Below are 15,514 nucleotides of genomic sequence, written 5' to 3'. Positions count from 1 at the left end.
CATACTAGCATGCATTGCATTAATATCTCAACTGGGTATTTATCTTGACAGAATATAGAGTTTAAAAACTGTGGGCGGTCATTTTGATGTCCCATGGTCGTTCTAGTAGTTTTTTTTTCTTTTATAGCTTTGTTTATTGGGTTTTCAACATCATCAGTATTTACAAAATAATCGATAAGTGACCAAAGGATGTGAAAGTGGCAAGGGCTGCGGGGACAGAAACGGAAAGGTCGGATATGTATAACAATAAATCATCTGCATATAGAGACAGTTTGTGTTTGTGTCCGTATCTAACTATACCTTTAATGAGAGGATTGGAACGACGTTTTATTGCCAGGGGTTCTCAATAACAAGGGACTTAAAGGGCAACCCTGGCATGTTGACCATTGCAGGAGAAAATACCCTGATTGAGTGTTGTTGGTCCTGACAGAAGCTTGGGGGAATGAGTACAAAAGTTCTATCCAAGTAATGAATTTGGAACCAAAGCCAAATTTGTTTAGGGTGTAAAAAAAGGTATTTCCACTCCACCCGGTCGAACGCTTTCTCTGTGCCTAGGGATATGATGGCCTCAGAAGTGGTTGTGATAGAGGGATTACATGTAATATTAAACAATCGTCGTAGATTAAAGAATGAGTGTCTGTTCTTAATAAATCCTGTTTGATCAGGGCAGATAATTAATGGGAGAACTGTTTCGAGATGTGCTGCCAGAAGTTTGGCTAGAATTTTATAGTCAACATTTAACAAACTAATTGGGACGGTATGATGTCAAGAGGGTCTTTGTTTTTTTTTTTAAGGATAAGACAAATAGTTGCCTGGGTGAGATCTGTGCGAGAGCGCCACTATTTTGGATTTTTTTTTTTTGTAAAACTGCCGAGTAGCCATCAGGTCCAGGACTTCTCCCAGATTGAAGGGAACTGACAGCATTAGACAATTTTTCGACAGAGATCGGTTCTGATTTTTTTTTACCAAATTCTGGCTGACCAAAGGCACATCAAGAGAGTGGAAAAAAATCATTCAATTCTGATACAGCCGCCTCATGCTTAGAAGTGTATAAAGACTGGTAGAATCTCTTGAATTCATCATTGATTCCCCTAGGGTGTAATGCTATCCCAGATGATGTACAAATTTTAGGAATCTGATGTGGTTATGTTAATTGGTGTAATTTATGGGTTAATAATTTACCGGCTTTTCCCCCTTGTTCATAATAAGTGCTCATAGACTTGGCAAGCAGTTTGGTGACCTGATCTGTTAATAACATATCAAGCTTTACTTGCAAAGTTAAATGCGCCTCATAAACGTCTGGAGATGGTGAGACGGCATAAATGTCATCCAGTTGGGCAATACAGTGTGTCAGCACAGATTGCCTATCCTTTTTAAGTTTATTCTCGTGTGCAGTTTAGGAGATAATTTTGCCTCTGACATAGGCTTTCAGTTTCCCAGAGAGTAGATGCAGATATATTTGGGGTTCTATTTGTAGCAGTAAAAAAGTCAATTTGGTCCAGCCACTGAGGATGCACAAGCCAGTGCATTCTTCAGCTAACCAACCATTTGCTGAACGCCATACCATGCAAAAGTCATTTTCAGGTTTTTTTTAATGACGTTGGCTGCAAGAGCTGAGTCCTCGAATCTGTGTGTGGAGATGTCCGAAAGAGACAGTCTCAGAACCACAGGGTAGATGAGGCCATATTTCACGCCTGGGTAGGCGTGTAGCTGGCGCTTCATATCTTGGGAACCATGGCCATGGTGTAGTCCACAAATATTGACACTCTCCTACCCTTTTAAAGAAGAGGGGATGCTTCTCCAGATCGCTTCAGTATGCCATTGTGAACATGAAAAAAATGCACCCTGATGACAAATGGTTGCGGAGGTTGTTCTCTATCCCGGGGTCGGCTACGCAGGCTGTGGTGGGCCTGGTCAGGCAGTGGCTTCTCATCCAGGCCGAGCAGCTCCTGAAGTAGCTGGGCTACAAACTCTGTCGGTCGTGGGCCCTCTGCTCCATTCGGTACTCCCAGAAGAGGAATGTTGTTCCTCTGCATTGTGCTTTCCAGGTCCTCGCATCTGTTGTCCAGGTATGCCACCCTGGTCATTAATGAACCAACATTAGCCTCTAGCTCGCTAATATGTGTGCTGTGATCTGTAGCTCCATGCTCCAACTCTGATAGGGTTACTCCATGTGTGTCGAGCTTATTCTGTAAATTCTCAGTAGTTTTTTTTGAGCTCGTCTTTAATCAATGACATTTCTGACCTAATATTGGTGGAGAGAGTCTATTTTACCGAAAATGTCAGATTTGAGAAAGCATATCATGGACTGTAACAGCTCTGCAGTCATTGTTCCCATGGGGTCCACAGTAGCTGCAGCATCCGGTGGCGAGGATGGGTCAGGAGAGGGCACAGGCTTATTGCGGCCTACTCTTGTAGACTCCGTTTTTGGCTGAATAGATGTCATCGTAAAATTAAACTGCTCAAATTTGACTGGAATTGCCGAGAGGTCTCACCAGAAATCCAGCCAAATTAAAATATGTAAAATATTGCAAGGTTAAATATATAAATTCGGTCACTGACTCAGGAGCAATAAGGCTTGGCTTCCACTGGCGACTTCCCGTTCTAGTAGTTTTTAAGTTCTGATTGTTTGGGACTGTTTCAATGGTTATTTTCACTTCTTTTTTTACATTTCACGTTTTATAGACCTTGTTACATTTGTTAGGTTAGCAATATGTGTTTTCTGTTTTTTTTTTCAGGTAATATTTTCACTTTTTCAATTTTTCTGTTCAAGTTCGACCATGTCTCTCTGAAGTTTAAATTGTTTAAAAATAGTATTATAGTTGTTAAAGTGTTAATTTTGGTGTCAGTCATTTCCTAACAGATATACTAACATATGCAATACATTAATATCTCAACTGGGTATTTATCTTACAGAATGTAGTTTAAAAACCAGCTGTCATTTTGACGGCCCATGGTCGTTTTAGGTAGGAGGGAAATCCCGGTCGCTCTAGTGTGAACCATGTCAAAGGCAGCTGACAGATCTAGCACCAATAAGCTGAGGACTGACCAGCATCTCTAGCCAAACTCAGTGATTCTATTACCGACAGGAGTGCAGTCTCGGTAGAGTGACCCCGCTTAACCAGACTGATTCGGATCATACAGATTGTTCTCAGAAAGGAATTCAGAGACTTGGTTAAAGACGATGTGCTCAAGTATTTATGATAGAAAGAAAGGGTAGGAGTGAAACCAGTCTATGGTTTTCAACCTGGGCTGGGTTGAATGTAGGTTTTTTGAGCAGCGGGGTGATCTGAGCTTGCTCGAATGCAGTGAGGAACACACCCATTGTAAACAAGGAGTTGATGATGTGTATGACTGCGGGGGAAATGGTCTGTAGGAGGTTAGATGGTATTGGGTCCAGCGGACAGGTAGTGGGACGAGAGTCCAGCAGACGCTTGGAGACTTCCTCCTCGGTCAGTGGGGAGAATGAGGTGACCTTGAGGCACTTTTAGCTGGGAGTGACTGACAGAGTTGGTCAGGCTCAGAGAACTGGTTAATAATGGCAGAAACCTTATCAGTAAAGTACGAGTCGAACATGTCAGGAGTGAGCAGAGAGGAGGTCGGAAGACGAGGAGGATTGAGTTAAAAGCAAACATTTTTTTTCGAGCATCAGTAAGTGTAGGTGTTTTTAAGCTGGAGGTAGCCGTTCTTAAGCTTGAGGAGAATGATGCTTGGAGATACTGATAGTCACTGAAGTCAGTGGACTCTGGTTTTTTGCGATTTTCTCTGCTGCTCTGAGCCCCGCTCTTTGCTCTCTGATGACCTTAGTGAACCATGGACTGGGGGGGGGGCATTACAAGCAGGTTTGGCTGCTAAAGGGCAAAGATTGTTAAAAGAGGAGGCTAGTGAGGAACAGAGTGTGACTGTAGCCTCGTTGACAGGGAGTGAAGAGAATTCATTATGAGGAGGCATAGAAGCGAAGACCTCATTGGAAAGCTGGGTCTGTGTAAGGGACTGGAAGTTTCGGCGGAAGGAGACCATTTGTGGAGGATCATGAGGATGTTCCAGTAAGGAGGCCGTAAATTGAATAAAGAAGTGGTCTGATAGATGTAGGGGGGTGACAGTCAGATCTGCCGTGGAGCAGTTCTGAGTCAAAATCAGATCAAGACTGTTGCCTGCTTTGATTGTGGGAGGGGTGGGGGACCTGTTTGAGGTCAAAGGAGGACAGAAGAGACAGAAATTCTTTAAATTCACTTAAAATTCAACTGGCACTTGAACATGGAACACATTTTTTGTTGTTAATTATCATTTATATTAGTGCATACAATAAATTTTTGCCTTGTTAGCTGATATCTAATTTTTAATTGTCTTGATGGTTTTGATATTCAGCTGGCACTTTAACATATCGGCCTGGGTTTTGTTATTATTTCTGTTAGTGCATATAAGAAATATGCCTTTCAACCTAACAGTCAATTTTGATGGCCTTGGTGGTTTTATCCGAAATCTGTAGTTCACAGGAGAGAATCTGTTCATTAGGTGATTTAAATATCCATTATTACAAGCTTCAGTCTTAAAAAGAAGTGATTAATCACAGCAAATTGTGAAATTAATTAGTTAATTTTTTAATTGATCGACAGCCCTAATTACAATTTAATTTTTTGGCCCTAAATAACAAAAAAATTTAAACAGTTTGATATAACTTTTGTTAAGGCTCCACCCTTTCTTATCTACAGCCGAATGTGAAAACTGCCATAATCTAAAAAAAAAAAATAAAAAAAAAAGTACAACAGAATGCAGCCCAATGTGTTAGGAGAAGCTTAAAAAAAGTATGAAAAACAGGGAAGAAAACCTTCTGGTTCCCCGAGTAGACATTCAAACAATTCAAATTCAAACATTCAGAGATGTAGAAGTCATTACATCAAACCTTTCTATGGTATCTGTTATTTGGGCTTCAACACTGCCACAGTAAAAAATGTACACATCCTAGGATACACACACACACACACACACACACACACACACACACACACACACACACACACACACACACACACACACACACACAATCTAGTATAGTCAGTAAGCATGCACACACACACACACACACACACACAAATCTAGTATAGTCAGTAAGCATGCAGAGACACACACACAATCTTAGCCAAAAAGCTAACTTAGTATGACTGGTCATGCTTTATTACTTATTCATTTATTTTAAAGTATATATTAGCATTCCAAATACATCTCTCTCTCTCTCTCTCTCCTCCCTCTCTCGCATTTGTCCTTCCCACCTCTCCTCTTGTCCTTGCCTCCCTAAATCAGGCCCAGGAAGACATTCAGTCCCGGCCGACCCCTGGCATCTCACTAACCCAAGGGCACTCCCAGCCAAACAAGACGTCGTACCAGCAGAGCAGCTCCTCAGGAGGCGTAGAGGTCTCGGGCCAACGGAAAAGGCTGGTCTCCACTGTGGATGACTTCACTGACTTTGTCTAAAACTCGAGGCATCCCTCCACATTTTGGATTACTTTTCTCCTTCTCTCTTTCTCACCGTCTCTCTCTCTCACACACACACACACACACACAAAAGGACGCAAATCTGCCTTACTGATGAGAAAATTTAGTTTCTCCTCAATATATTGAATAATTGAACACTGATTAACAAATGTATGGATTCATTGTATTTGTAATTGAGAATCTCTGAACTTCATAAACTCATAAAGGCTCATTATTTTCTGCAGAAGTATTGATATATGAAGAAACAGCATTTTCTGCATATTTTTCAAAATTTTGAAACGCTAACGCTTTGCACTTTTTAAGCCGACTTACGGTATTTCTGATGTGCAACATGGGATGGGTAAAGTTGTAAGGAAGACTACACTTGGAAGCATTGTGTGTTTGTGTGTAAATATGTGTGTAAAAATAAAAACAGATAATGAATATATTCTGATATTCTATTTCACCGTATCGATGGTATGTGCAGTCACGGATGAAAATTTTGGAGCCCCCCCCCTATAGTTCATATTATGAACTATAGGGGGGGGGACTCCAAAATTTTGTACATGCTACATGTACAGAAGTTTTGGGACACACCTCTTAATCATTGAATTGAGGTGTTTCATTCAGACCCATTGCCACAGGTGTATAAAATCAAGCAGCTAGCCATGCAGTCTGCATTTACAAACATTTGTGAAAGAATGGGCTCTTCTGAAGCGCTCAGTGAATTCAAGCGTGATACTGTCATAGGATCCCACCTTTGCAATAAGTCAGTTCGTGAAATTTCTTCCCTGCTAGATATTCCATGGTCAACTGTAAGGGGTGTTATTGAAAAGTGGAAGTGTTTAGGAACAACAGCCACGAAGTGGCAGACGACGTAAAGTCACACAGCAGGGTAAACGAGTGCTGAGGTGCTGAAGTCGCCAACGCTCTGTTGACTCAGTAACTGCAGAGTTCCAATCTTCCTCTGGCATTAACATCAGCACAAAAACTGTGCGCCGGGAGCTTCATGGAATGGGTTTCCATGGCTGAGCAGCTGGATGCAAGCCTTACATCACCAAGCACAATGCCAAGCGTTGGATGGAGTAGTGTAAAGCACGCTGCCACTGGACTCTGGAGCAGTGGAAACGTGTTCTGTGGAGTGACGAATCAAGCTTTTCTGTCTGGCAGTCTGATGGATGAGCCTGGGTTTGGCGGATGCCAGAAGAATATTACCTGCCTGACTGCATTGTGCCAAATGTAAAGTTTGGTGGAGGAGGGATAATGGTATGGGGTTGTTTTTCAGGGGTTGGGCTAGGCCCCTTAGTTCCAGTGAAGGGAAATCTTAATGCTTCAGTAAACCAAGACATTTTGGACATTTCTATACTTCCTACTTTGTAGGAACAGTTTGGGGAGGGCCCTTTTCTGTTCCAGCATGACTGTGCCCCAGTGCACAAAGCAAGGTCCATTAAGACATGGTTGGTTGAGTTTGATGTGGAAGAGCTTGACTGGTCCGCACAGTACCCTGACCTCAACCCAATCGAACACCTTTGGGATGAACTAGAATGGAGAGTGCGAGCCAGGTCTTCTCATTCAACATCAGTGTCTGACCTCACAAATGCTGTTCTGGATGAATGGGCTAAAATTCCCAGACACACTCCAAAATCTTGTGGAAAGCCTTCCCAGAAGAGTGGAAGCTGTTATAGCTGCAAAGGGGGGGACCAACTCCATGTTAATGCCTATGGAGTCATAAAAGCTCCTGTAGGTGTAATGACCAGGTGTCCCAATACTTTTGTCCATATAGTGTGTGTGTGTGTGTGTGTGTGTGTGTATATATATATATCAACACAGATACAGGGAAAAAAAACTTTTAATACATTGCAGTACAGGCCTGTTTCATGCGTGGTCATGAGCATTGCACGAAACAGGCCTGTACTGCAATGTATTAAAACTTTTCTCCTGTATCTGTGTTGATATTCTGCTCCTCATTAGTTAAGCACTTGGTGCGAGACCAATAAAATACCTGTTGAGCAGAAAAAGGATTTTTTTTCACCATTTTTCAAAATGCGGGTGGGTGGAAAAATACTAAAAATGAGTATCTAGTCTTTAATTTTTGATTAGGTTTTTTTTCCTTTTTTTTAATACAGATTAAATGCAGTGAAACACTGCCTGGCTTTCACCCATTCTACAAACTAGGGATTTAACTGGACACCACTGACAATGCCAGTGTTATTTCTCAGTGTGTTCTTTGATGATTTTTGGGCTTTAGGTCATTCTTACTGGGAGACCTGCTACTTCCAATGTGTAACCCACTATGTTCAATATTCCACTCCAAAATTACCTCGATAATCACCTAATTTCACCAATTCCAGACAAAGCTACGTCTTTGGCCAGAATGTAAGCTTGAATCTGTCGAATGTGGAAGTTTATCCAAGGGTTGAATGTCTACCCTTGAAGCAATTTCTTGCTGAATTAGTTTTATTTTATTTATTTGTTCTTTTTACAGCGACATCCTGGCAGATTGCTGGCAGAAGGGAGAGAGCTGGCTGATATGATGGAGAGAAGGAAAGTAGATATACTTGTGCAAGAGATCAAGTGGAAGAACAGTAAGGCCAGGAGCATCAGAAGTGGGTTCAAACTCCTCTACCATGGTGCGGATGGGAGGAGAAATGGGGTAGGAGTAATTCTGAAGGAAGAGTATGGCGTGTGTTGGAGGTTAAGAGTGTCAGACAGTGATGAGTATGAAGCTGGGAATCGAAGGTGTGATGATGAATGTTATCAGTGCCAACGCCTCGCAAGTTGGGTGTGAGATGGAAGAGAAAAAATAATTCTGGAGTGAGTTGGATGAAGTAGCGGAGAGTGTACCCAAGGGGGAAAGAGTGGTGATTGGAGCAGACTTAATGGGCATGTTGGTGAAGGGAACAGAGGTGATGGATAGGTATGGTGTCAAGGAGAGGAATGTGGAAGAACAGATAGTGGTGGATTATGCCAAAAGGTTGGAAATGGCTGTGGTGAATACATATTTCAGGAAGAGGGAGGACACTGGGTGACGTATAAGAATGGAGGAAAGTGTACACGGGTGGACTATATCTTATGCAGGAGGCGTGATCTGAAAGAGGTTGGAGACTACAAGGTGGTGACAGGGGAGAATGTAGCGAGGTAGCATCGGATGGTGGTCTGTAGGATGACTTTGGAGATCAAGAAGAGGAATAGAGTGAAGGCAGAACCAAGGATCAAATGGTGGAAGTTGAAGAAGGAAGACTGTTGTGTGGAGTTCGGGGAGGAGTTAAGACAGCCATTGGGTGATAGTGAAGAGTTGCTAGATGGCTGGGCAACCACTGCAGAAATAGTGAGGAGACAGCTAGAAAGGTATTTGGTGTGTCATCTGGACAGAGGAAGGAAGACAACGAGGCATGGTGGTGGAATGAGGAAGTACAGCAAAGTATACAGAGGAAGAGGTTGGCAAAGAAGAAGTGAGATAGTCGGAGAGATGAAGAAAGTAGACAGGAGTACAAGGAGATGTGGCGTAAAGTGAAGAGAGGTGGTTAAGGACAAGGTGTATGGTGAGTTGTATGAGAGGTTAGACACTAAGGAAGGAGAAAAGGACTTGTACCGTTGGCTAGACAGAGGAACTGCATTGGGAAGGATGTGGAGCAAGTTAGGTGATGAAGGATAGAGATGGAAATGTGCTGACAAGAAAGGAGAGTGTATTGAGAAGTTGGAAGGAGTACTTTGAGAGGTTGATGAATGAAGGAAATGAGAGAGAGAGAGAGAAAGTTGGATGAGGTGGGCAGGCACGCGGGAAGATGTTTTAAGTAGGGGGGCTGCCAGCCAAAACAAAAAGTATTGTGGCAAACCAGTGTGGAAGAATGAGTCGAGAGGCAGAGATCTCTTTTTAATCACAACTCTCGTGCCCCATACACTGCATAACCCCAGGAGTGCTATTTTATTCACACCGTCCAGAACTGACAACAACGTAATGAGTCCCCCCCCATGTCACAAGTTGTGACATCAGTCCCAGTCACAGTCCTACAGTCAGTTAGTCAGTAAACAGTCTCCTACTTAGTCTGAGTCGAACCTGTGGAGGCATGGAGACGTTTAGGAGATGGCAGTGGAGTTTATAAGTAGATTGTTTAACACAATCTTGGAAATTGAGAGGATACCTGAGGAGTGAAGAAGTGTACTGGTACCAATTCTCAAGAATAAAGGTGATGTGCAGAGCTGTAGTAACTACAGAGGTATAAAACTTGATCAGCCACAGCATGAAGATATGGGAAAGAGTAATCAGATGGGCTCAAGGTGGAGGTGGAATGACATCAAGGATCGTTTGCAATGGTGATGGACAGGTTGACGGACGAGATCAGGCAGGAGTCTTCGTGGACTATGATGTTCGCGGATGACACTGTGATCTGTAGTGAGAGTAGGGTGCAGGTTGAGAGCCTGGAGAGGAATGAAAGTCAGGAGCAAGACGGAATACATTTGCGTGAATAAGAGGGAGGACAGTGGAATGGTGAGGATGCAAGGAGTGGAGGTGACGAAGGCGTATGAGTTTAAATACTTGGGGTCAACTGTTCAAAGTAACGGGGAGTGCAAAAGAGAGGTGAAGAAGAGAGTGCAGGCAGGGTGGAGTGGGTGGAGAAGAGTGTCAGGAGTGATTTGTGACAGAATGGTACCAGCAAGAGTTAAAGGGAAGGTTTACAAGATGGTAGTGAGATCAGCTATGTTATATGGTTTGGAGACAGTGGCACTGATGAAAAGACAGGAGGCGGAGCTGGCAGAGTTGAAGATGCTAAGATTTGCATTGGGAGTGACGAGGAAGGACAGGATTAGGAAAGAGTATATTAGAGGGACAGCTCAGGTTGGACAGTTTGAAGACAAAGCAAGAGAGGCAAGATTGTTATGGTTTGGACATGTGTGGAGGAGGGATGCTGGGTATATTGGGAGAAGGATGCTGAATATGGAGCTGCCAGGGAAGAGGAAAAGAGGAAGGTCAAAGAGGAAGTTTATGGATGTGGTGAGGGAGGACATACAGGTGGTTAGCATGACAGAGGAAGATGCAGAGGACAGGAAGAGATGGAAATGGATGACCTGCTGTGGCGGCCCCTAAAGGGAGCAGCCGAAAAATAGAAGTAGATCCTGGCAGATTGCTCCACGTTCCTTTCAGTCTTTGTCATCCTTTAAGCATTGCTGTGAAAATAAACTCCAAGGCATCAAGAGACGGACTTGTAATGTAATAATGACATTATTTGTGCTCGGTTGAAGTCACATTTATTCATTTACTCATCACAGTGAGCTTGTGATACTGAAGATGTATAATATGTAATCATGAACATAGTTGTTCGGCACAGTGGTTAGTATGGTCACCTCACAACAAGAACGGTGCTGGGTTCGACCCCCGGGGTTGTTCAACCTTGGGGGTCGTCCTCTGTGTGGAGTTTGCACGTTCTCCCCGTGTCTGCGTGGGTTTCCTCCCACAGTCCAAAGACATGTAGGTCAGATGAATCGGCCGTACTAAATGTTCCCTATGTGTGTGGGCTCTGTGACGGCCTGGCAGCCTGTCCAGGGTGTCTCCCCACCTGCCGCCCATTGACTGCTGGGATAGGCTCCAGCATCCCGTGACCCTGAGAGCAATATAAGCGGTTTGGAGGATGGAATGGAATGGTCTTAATGTTGTATCCAGCCTCCTCTGGTAATTCTCAGCCCCCCCCCCCCTCATTTTGGTTTTCACACCAACAGTTACACAGAACAGCAGAATAAGCCCCTTCCCTTTTGTTGAATTTGTTAATGAGTTCAGCTCACTATTGTAAATTAAAATTACTCAGTTAAATTCAAAATGATTTCCAATGAACGTATGTAATAAGATTAACACTCGCATTGTTTGGACCATTTTTTTTTTCTTATGAGATGAGAGTTGCTCAAATGCAAAAAAATCCATAAGTGTATAAAAAGTATTTCTTGGCTCAAACAGTTCTCTGAAATGTTCTGTGCAGTATTTGATAACGAGGCCCTTGTATAGGAACTAATTTGGGTTTTTGGACTGAGAAGGGGGGGGGGGAGTTTTGGGCCCCAACTATAGTTTTATTTGTGGAGAAATCAAACACCGTTTAAGACATTTAACACTGAACGCTGTCTCATGCCAAGCTGTCTCGGTGATGAGCAAGTATGAAGGAGAATATTGTGACGCCCCTTCCCAACACCAAAGTCATTTCTAGTCAAGTTTAGCTGTCAAAACACTTTATTCGACTTTGTCAAGTGCAAAAGCATTAGAAGTGCTACAACTGCAAAATATAAAGATAGGCGAGATACTGAATGATACAAAAACATTTCCAAAGACGAGCTTGTTTTTTGGCATAGATTGAAAACAAAATATACCTACAAATAAGACGACAAAAAAACATGCAGGTGGGCTTTGGCGCAACTCCATTACACACTTTACAGGAAGGGCAGGAAGGGTCATGCGTTTTTTGTTTTTTTACACCTCTGAATTTCCTGTGGCTTCAAGTGGAACACTAGCTTCTGCAGATGTAGTGAGCTACATGTATGTGAAATAGATGCATGGCTTTTTGGTATCGTGCTTAAATGAAATTGAAGGATTTGGAAACCTTGGGTTTACTGCAACCAGCTCTTGACCTACATATGAAGCCAATGCAGCGCACATAAACAATACTGATTGTAACAGGGAAAGATATATATATATATATATATATATCTGTCAATCAAAGGGCACCAATATATACATATATGTATACGGACCAATGAAAATTGGAACATGCTAGAGTATTACACAACTTTAGTGACATTTAAAGTGATGGTCAAAATTTGCAATATCAAATATGCGTTTACCATCATAAATGTGAAAGCGCTGAGAAGAGGGAGCTTTAGCATGTCTGCAACATTAATCCTCTTTATATATTAAGAACAAGAGGCCCCTTACATAGGAATAACCTGTTCTTGTTTTGGGCCGAGAGGAAAAAAGCTTTGGAGATTGTTATGGGACAAATACAGGAGCTCCAAAAAGGGGGGTAGTGCTCACACAATGGCAAGTTTGGCCCTTCACTATATGGTGACAGAAAAAAAAAATCATTTTCTGAATTACAGGAAATTCTTACCAAATTTTGGCTCCTGTGGGGACAATGCCACAACAAGGTGATATTTCTTATTTTAGGGAAGAGAGGATGGGGTCCCTGAGATCTGCCCACTGGACACACAAAACATGGGTAAGAATTTGAGATACAAAAAAAAAAAAAATCCAACAAGTAGACAATTCAAAAACTCTGCTGAGACGAGACCAACTTATATAACTGCTTCAATTGCTTGATACTATCTCAAAATAGTACTATAATGTAGCTACAGTATTTAGATATGAAAAAAGAAACTGGACAATTTAAGAGTTAAATATAGTATTGTATGTCAGCTTCACAAATAAAGTGCTAAGTACAACATGAATGAATTACTCGGTATGGTACATTTCTGGGTGCATAAATGACGCAAAAGCTTTGGATATGTTTAGGATTAAAATATACAGTATGAGTGAGGCCTTCTCTATTGATTTTCATATCAAGCTTATTACATTGGTGCACAAACACTCCATCTCTCAAAAACAAAAAAACTTTATTTTTCTTAAAAAAAGGTGCTTTTAAATTAGAACCACATTGAAAACAACTTCAAAAGTATCCTTGTGACATCGTGCAGGATTTGAAAGACAGAGTATTCAGGAAACATATGTGAAACTCCTGCATCACCTTCTTCGGGCTACTGACACTTGCTGCTTTGTCTTTTCGTCTTATCCGCTGTTATTCCCTCTCTATCTTTTTGTTCTCTTCCTTCATTGTGTTGCTGTATACTAATCTACGCACCATACTATTCCTGCACTATGAAGACGTCGCTCCTGGGATACTGAGGCATATTCGCCTGTTGGCATCCCAGTAGCCTTTGTGTTTTCAGGCGTACCTAATGTGGGTCTCGAACACAAGCAGTGTTTACTGTGAGTGTCTGTATACTTGCTCTTGCATGTGGGGTGTAAATGTAGAACATCTTGACATGATGATCATCAAAAAGGTCACAAGTACCCATGGTGACCCAAACAACAAAATAGCTTCCTTGTAACACGTTCTCTCCGAGACAACATAACCAACATGAAAAATTGACACAAATTGCAATGCAAAACACACAAATGTGCTGTCTGCCCTCAGTCTGCTGACATACAGTCTGTTTAGTCGTCAGGTAAGCACGGAGAGCTGTGCTCCTGTCAAAGAGCCCATGTGACCTCCAGGGTCACGTGGGGTCAGATTTGGTTCAGGAAAGTAAAGACAGTATGGCCAAGGGGACATTTCTTGGTTTAAAAGTTGGCTAGCTCTGGATTTCTAAATAAATCTAATTAGGAAATGGTGACCCGCACCTTTTTCTTTTCTTTGTTTTTCAGACCAACTCAACATTATTGAACCGTGGTGTAACAGATCTACTTAAAACATATAGGTCATTTTATTGCTTTCTCCTCTTTGTCCTTTCCCTCCATTTTTTGTCCGTGTGATGCTTAGTTTATCTCCTTTAAGTGTTCCCTTCATTTTTTGTTGATCTACATTTCTTTGTAGCTTGGATGAAAAGAGGTGCACGCAGAGACAAAACCTGCTGTCCCCGTCTTCCTCTTATCATCGACGCAGCCCTTCCCCATAAGTTTCACGTGTTAATATTTCACTTCCTTTTCTTTTGTCTGCCGTTCCTGGGGAGGGGGGTGGAGGGGAGGCATTCTGGTCTTCAGGGCTTTGGGTGTCCAGAAACATGCCTGTCCGGGTTGGGGTGCACCTTGTTCTTTAGGGGTGGCGGTTTGCGCTTGCGCTTGCGTGTGGGGATGGTGGTGGTGTGAGCCGGGTGGTTGAACAGGCTAGTGGGAGGGGAGGTCTCTCTCTCTGTGGAGGGATCCCAATCCCGAGTCCCGAGCAGGTGACCACGGGCATTTGGGGTAGGCGCAGGAGTGGATGGCAATGAGGGCATGGGCAACGGTATATTCACTGAGGCTGGGGTAGATGAAGGGGCGGGGGTTATTTTGGACGGCATTATGTGGACAGAGTTAGTTTTGGCCGTTGAGTCGGGAACAAAAGGAGGTGGAGGGGCACATTTGAGGGGTGAGACTGGGGTCGGTGCAGGCGCACTTATCAGATGTTTAGTGGCTATGTGAGGGTCAGGGGTTTGGATAGAGGCAGATGCTGGTTTGGATTTGGGAAAGGGAACAGGTATGGTGACAGGAGTCTTTCTGGGGTTTGAAACTGTGTTCCCACAACCCTTTGACGCTCCACTTTTATCTTTCTTTTTGCCCCGCTTGCTCCCTTTGTCTTTTTCTTTGACTCCTTTTCGATCTCTCCATCTGGTATAGTCCTTGTCATCCACCGTCTCCTTTACCCCTTGTGCCTCTTCACTCACCACTCCTCTTTGGCTACTTACTTTCCCTCCCCCTCTACCCCAAAATTTATCCCTTCTCTTCCTTTGGGCTTTCTCCAGACGACACTCGATATGGTACAGATCTTCCGCTGCCAAGGTGAGGCGGTCAAGCTGCTGCAGCAGGGCGTCCAGGGTGGGGAGCAGCCTCCTCAGAGAGGCTTCAGTCTCTGCAGTCTCCCTCCAGCTCGCTCCTCCCACCACCACACCTGGACCCGGACACGGACCTGTTCCCGGACCTGGACCCGGACCCAGGCCCAGACCAAACCCTAGCCCTACTCCTGGAGCTTCAGTTAGGCTGCAGGGGCTGGAAGAGGCCGGGCGCCAGGAGGCCTCAGAGCCAGCGTCCGCACTATCTGGGGAGTCAGGTCCATCTAGAGGTGGTAAGCACAGTGACTTACAGTCACTGGTAGAGGAGGACCGGGAAGGCGGAAGCTCCATGCCCTCAAAGCGTACCTTGTGGCGAAACTAAGAAAGGGATAAAAGGCAAAAAGGAAAAGAAGGAAAGATGAATGAGAAAGTAAGGGTGAGAATGATTACAAGATGGATACGTAACTTGGGACAATACTCTGCGGTATATTATCAGCAGAAACAAAGGAAATGGCGGAGTGATTCAATCAGACTGCCATCT

The 15,514-nt window shown here is 43.3% G+C and overlaps 2 protein-coding genes across 4 annotated transcripts in view; one reads left to right on the top strand and one right to left on the bottom strand.

Moving 5' to 3' along the window:
• tsc2 (TSC complex subunit 2) overlaps window positions 1-5,920 on the top strand; it is a 74,089-nt gene extending 68,169 nt beyond the window's left edge. For all 3 annotated transcript variants that reach the window (XM_056280208.1, XM_056280209.1, XM_056280207.1), the window contains one exon: window positions 5,302-5,920. In XM_056280208.1, the coding sequence (XP_056136183.1) occupies window positions 5,302-5,472 (171 nt within the window). In that variant the 3' untranslated portion in view covers window positions 5,473-5,920. The remainder of the gene's footprint in view (window positions 1-5,301) is intronic.
• Window positions 5,921-11,674: 5,754 nt separating this feature from the next.
• pkd1a (polycystic kidney disease 1a) overlaps window positions 11,675-15,514 on the bottom strand; it is a 117,231-nt gene continuing 113,391 nt past the window's right edge. The window contains 1 exon segment of the mRNA XM_056279536.1: window positions 11,675-15,351. Within this exon segment, the coding sequence (XP_056135511.1) occupies window positions 14,206-15,351 (1,146 nt within the window). The 3' untranslated portion in view covers window positions 11,675-14,205.

The sequence above is a fragment of the Lampris incognitus genome, chromosome 5, assembly GCF_029633865.1.
Source record: "Lampris incognitus isolate fLamInc1 chromosome 5, fLamInc1.hap2, whole genome shotgun sequence".
Taxonomy (NCBI): Eukaryota; Metazoa; Chordata; class Actinopteri; order Lampriformes; family Lampridae; genus Lampris; species Lampris incognitus.
The sequence above is the reverse complement of the archived record's forward strand: the minus strand, read 5'-3'. Positions and strand labels throughout refer to the sequence as shown.